This window comes from Alexandromys fortis, unplaced genomic scaffold, assembly GCF_014885135.2.
Source record: "Alexandromys fortis isolate MF-2015 unplaced genomic scaffold, M_Fortis_MF-2015_v1.1 scaffold_97, whole genome shotgun sequence".
NCBI lineage: Eukaryota > Metazoa > Chordata > Mammalia > Rodentia > Cricetidae > Alexandromys > Alexandromys fortis.
Window position 1 is genome coordinate 3,594,066 of NW_026067981.1, and position 5,293 is coordinate 3,599,358.

A 5,293-nucleotide genomic window follows, 5' to 3' on the forward strand; every position below is an offset into this window, starting at 1 on the left:
AGAGCAGGATATGGAGGGCTCAAGGAGAGGAAAGGTTAGGGGAAATGATATATTATAATCTTAAGAAAAAAAAAAAAGCAAGCCAGTGGCACACACTTCTAATCCCAGCACTCAGGAGTAGAAGCAGGCGAATGAAGGCCATCCTGACAGCCAAAGATACATAGAGAAATTCTGTCCCAAAGAAAAAGAAAAGAAAGAAAATAAAAAGTAAGAATTTGTAATGTCATGTCTGCTTATGTTTCTTTTATGCTGTGGAGATGGTGGCTCCTTTCCTCTGTGTCCTTTTTCTCCTTGAGGCTTACCATTCCTTGGGATTCAGCTGATATGTCTTGTAATCTCACCCTCAGTTGTTCAGCAAGTGGTAATTTTATAGATCACCCAGCTTTTTGTTCTTGTTAAACTAATAAAAATCTCAAGGCCATTACAGTTTCTTTTGAAGAACTGATTACCAAAGTTCATCCTCCAATTATCCTCAAATTATTATTTCCATCATTGCATTTTCTAAAACCTGTAGTTATTTTTGCATTGTCTGGTAGACCTTAGCCCCATGAAAAAAGTTGTCTCAATCATCATGGAGATTTGGCTCATATTCACACAAATATAAAATAAGCCACCAAATCCTCACTTTAAATCACTTCTAGATTATTTGTAATACCAAATAAAGTTGTTAATATCTCATAAATGGTTGTTTATCAGGGAATAATGGCAAGGAAAATCTGTGCATGGTCAGTATAGATAAAATATTTTTCCAAATCTTTTGATAAGCAGCTAGTTGAATTCACATACATTGCACCCACAGGTATGAAGGACCAATGCTTTATCTCTTCATTATGTAATCCCTGTACCACAGACAACACAGTACTCAGAAATGAACGGGATGCTATACATGGCATGAATGCATGCTTTCTGACTATTTAAAATGCCCACAGAATGTAAGGAACAGAGAGAGAAGAGGGGCAAGAACTCAGACATAAACTAGGGGATCATGTTCATAACTACCTATCAATTTCCATTTGTAATCTGTATGGGAAAATGTATCTGCAATATCGAACAGGCTCAAAAACATAAGGAACGAATGAAAAAGACAGATCCTAAGCCACTCTTCAATTAAGTTCTAAGGAAAGCTGAAATAAATAGCAAAATATGGATCCATAATTCCTTATTATTTATTTTCCTCTTACAAAAGACAACTTGGACAAATAAATATAAAATGGTATATGTCATATTTAGAAATGGCCAAAGACACATTTTCTTGGTATTCCTCACCAGAATACACTAATAAAATCTTCAGAAACACATTCATCTTTCCTACCACCCACTTTTTTTGTCTTAAAAAGTCAATTCTTTTACTTCTCCACAATTTTTAACAATGAATTATCAAAATAAGTGATCAAACACTACTCAGAGACAAAGATTTTTAAATGAAAAGTTTTAAAAATACATGTGTGTACACACACAATATGATGTTGCACAGAAACTCGAACTAATGAATAATACAAGATTAATTTCCTAGGTAACATGTCACAATTCTCCCGAAGTATGAATAACCACCAGAAAGCCCAAAGCCAAGAGCCAACATAGTAAATCAACAGGCAGTCAGAATCCTATGAGATTCACATCAGGGCTCAGCGGTGGAGTTGACAATTCAGTCTCTTCACAGTGGGAGACGATGCTTCCTGATGGATGCAGGTCATGTCCCCTCCTGAGACAGAGATACATCACTGCTGCTGAGGTCACAATTTGGGGGCAATTTAGGAATCCAAATTTAGCTCGAGCATGTATCTCCAGTAGGAAATTGAAGACAGACAGTATAAATGGGAGTTCAGTGGAACCTGCCTGCAGTGCTCTTTTATTTCCCTTTAAGGCTACAGAAAATCTGACCATATGCAAGGAAATTAATTCTCATCATAAAAATAGCCCCACAATAGCCAAGGTGTCCAGTCAGGTTCCACATGGAGTATGCTGTACCGCATTCTATTCCGAGGGCGTATTTTGTGAGTCCGCAGGGTTAGGATCAATTCTTTCTGGGAATATTAGCTTCTCATAAACTGCTTCCTTGATTGGTAAATATTGTGATATTTCGTTAGGTTCCGTGAAGAGGGAAGGTGGAACATGCTAGGGAAAACACAAAATCCTATTAGTATATTCTTTTTATAGTTTTCTTTTTTTGTTTGTTTAGTTTTGGTTTTTCGAGACAGGGATTCTCTGTAGCTATGGAGCATGTGCTGGAACTAGCTAGCTCTTATAGACCAAGCTGGCCTTGAAGTCACAAAGATTCACCTGCCTCTGCCTCCTAAGTACTGGGATTAAAAGGCATGTGTCACCACCACCCGGCATCTTACTAATATATTCTTAAGAATTGGTCTAGACAATTTCTGAAATCTTATAGTTCAAACATTTACAAAGAAGCATCATTAAGTGCTCCCCCAAATAACAGGTATTTGTCAGCGGGGCCATGATGCCTTTAATCCCAGCACTCGGGAGGCAGAGGCAGGCAGATCTCTGTGAGTTCAAAGCTAGGCTGGTCTACAGAGAAAGTTCCAGGAAAGGCTCCAAAGCTACAGAGAAACCCTGTCTTGGAAAACCAAAACCAACCAACCAAACCAGGTATCTGTCGTTACTGAATCACTGTGTTGTGAATGATCTTTGGGGAACTCAGGGTCATGTAATTTACAGTGAGTGCTACCGTAAGTGCTGAAAGAATGACACACTTTGACCAAATCCTTTCCTGGTTCCTGTTGAGTAACTTGAAAGACAAGTCTTGAATAAAGAGCCCAGTTCATAGTCTATAACAGAAGCTAGTAATTATCCTAACCCAAGTGTATTCTGTATTCGGACAGAAGTAAATACTACATGTAAAAAAAAAAAATACTAAGTTTGTAGAAAGGCACTACCTTCTAAGTCACTCATTACAAAATCCAAGTACTAAGTAAGAGTCTCACAAGTAAAATATATGGGAAAATTATGCCAGAATACACAAGCCAGGGTACAGAATGACCAGTTTCTGGGAGAAAAAGGAATGTGTAAAAATATAAACAGAGCTGGGCGGTGATGGCGCACACCTTTAATCCCGGCACTCAGGAGGCAGAGGCAGGCAGTTCTCTGTGAGTTCAAGACCAGTCTGGTCTACAGAGCAAGTTCCAGGACAGTTAGGGCTGTTAAACAGAGAAACCATGTCTCAAAAAAACCAAAGCGCGAGCGCACACACACACACACACTCGTATGTGTGTATATATACACATACAAATAACATACAGACTGAGCAAGTTGTATTTATGTATTAAGAAACCCACACATACAAGAACTACAAAAATAGGCCATGAATTTCAAAGAGTAAGGGGAGGAGGACAGAAAGGAGAAATTTATGGAACTATATAGAATAATCACAAAAAATAAAAAAAAAATTAAAAAAAAATCTAGACTAGTAAGGTGTTAAGTTAGAGGAACATCCAGTGGCACCAGCTGTAGCTATGGGACTCAGATCATGGCATCTCTGGGTCTTAGCTTCTTCAGAACAAACAGTGGAGATCACATGAAAGACAGCTAAGAAACCCAACAACTTCAAATGCCCGGGTACCTGAGACCAGCTCAGAAGAGATGCATGCCCTCAGCAGACTCACTCTACAGAGCCCTGAGCATGAGCACATTTACAGATGTAAATTTCAATGAACAAGATTAGTGGGATGCCAGATTTAAAATGAATCATTAAAACTCGAGTATTTACCATTAAATTAGCAATTTTGCTCTCTCGTGATGTATATTCTCGTAACATGTAGGTCTTGTCAGCCTATGTTTAAAAATAAAAAAATTACAATATATTTATAAACTGATTTTACATATTCCTTCCTATAAAACAGACTGTCTACATTTTAGGACAGGTAAGAGAAGCATGAAGTCTGATAAAAGCATTTGGCTCTACATTAAGAAACATTTTTAATTATCAAAAAGAATTCTGAAATACTATTTCCTATTCCTATAAATACAGCAACTCCAGATATACACAGGTAAGCAGACTTGATTATTACCATGCTAACATACAGGCACAAAAAGGCTGCCCTCTGATGAGACATATCTATGTACAAAAAAAATATAGAGATACATACTTACAGGCTTGGGTTTTTAAACGAAATCTTTTAAAGCTATCTTATATTTTCACTGGCTTCCTCATTTCCAAAAAACAACAACAAAATTTTTTTCTTTTTTTAAATTCTTTTCCTAGTCCCACAAATATTTTGCCAAATTCCTTACTTTACCAGAGGCAGGTAGACCTCTGAGTTCAAAACCAGCCTGGTCTTCATAACAAGTCCCAGAACCAACAACTACAGAGTGAAATACCCTGACTCAAAAAAAAGCAAGACAACGGGCTGGAGAGATGGCTCAGTGGTTAAGAGCATTGCTTGCTCTTCCAAAGGTCATGCATGAGTTCAATTCCCAGCAACCACATGGTGGCCCACAACCATCTGTAAAGAGGTCTGGTGCCCTCTTCTGGCCCACATACATACACACAGATAGAATATTGTATACATAATAAATATTTTGAAAAAAAAAAAAAAAACTATAGCTGGTAGTATGTCCAGAAAGCACTGGAGGGCAGCTAGGTAGGATAGCACATGAATGTAGCCACGGTACTTGGAAGTCTGAGGCAGGGAGTTTAAGGCCAGCCTGAGCTATACAGTAAAACACTGGGTGGGTCTACGGGGAAGCCACTCCTGATGGTGCATGTTCATAATCTCAGCATTTGGTGATACATGCCTTTAATCCCAGCATTTGGGAGGCAGAGGCAGACAGATCTCTGAGTTTAAGGTGAGCCTGGTCTATAGAGTGAGCACCAGGACAACCAGGTCTCAAAAAACAAAAACAAATAAAATAAAAAAAAAAATTAGAAACCCACCCTTTTGTAGTCAGTTTTTCCCACTTAAGACTTTCACAGTTAGGTTAAAAGAACTGCATTTTGGGGCTAGAGAGATAGCTCAGTGGTTAAGAGCATTGACTGTTCTTCCAGAGGACCCAGGTTCAATTCCCAGCACCCACATGGCAGCTCACAACTGTCTGTAACTCCAATATCTGACACCTTCACATAGGCATATATGCAGGCAAAACACCAATACACATAAAATAAAATAAAAGAACTGTATTTTGCCAAGAGACAGGCAGATATCTCTGAGTTTGAGGAAGCAATAGTAAGCTCTAGGATAGCCAGAGATATAGTGAGATCCTATCTTTAAAAAAAAAAAAAAAAAAAAAAAAAAAAAAAAAAAAAAAAAAGAAGGAAGGCAGGAAGGCAGGAAGGCAG

The 5,293-nt window shown here is 38.1% G+C and overlaps 1 protein-coding gene across 2 annotated transcripts in view; it reads right to left on the minus strand.

Moving 5' to 3' along the window:
• Positions 1–1,144: 1,144 nt before the first annotated feature.
• Tiprl (TOR signaling pathway regulator) overlaps positions 1,145–5,293 on the minus strand; it is a 20,768-nt gene continuing 16,619 nt past the window's right edge. Inside the window, exons 6-7 of one of the 2 annotated variants that reach the window (XM_050158380.1) lie at positions 3,725–3,787; positions 1,145–2,115 (exon numbers count right to left, since the gene is read on the minus strand). In XM_050158380.1, the coding sequence (XP_050014337.1) occupies positions 1,975–2,115; positions 3,725–3,787 (204 nt within the window). In that variant the 3' untranslated portion in view covers positions 1,145–1,974. The remainder of the gene's footprint in view (positions 2,116–3,724; positions 3,788–5,293) is intronic. The other variant, XM_050158381.1, reaches the window with a different exon arrangement.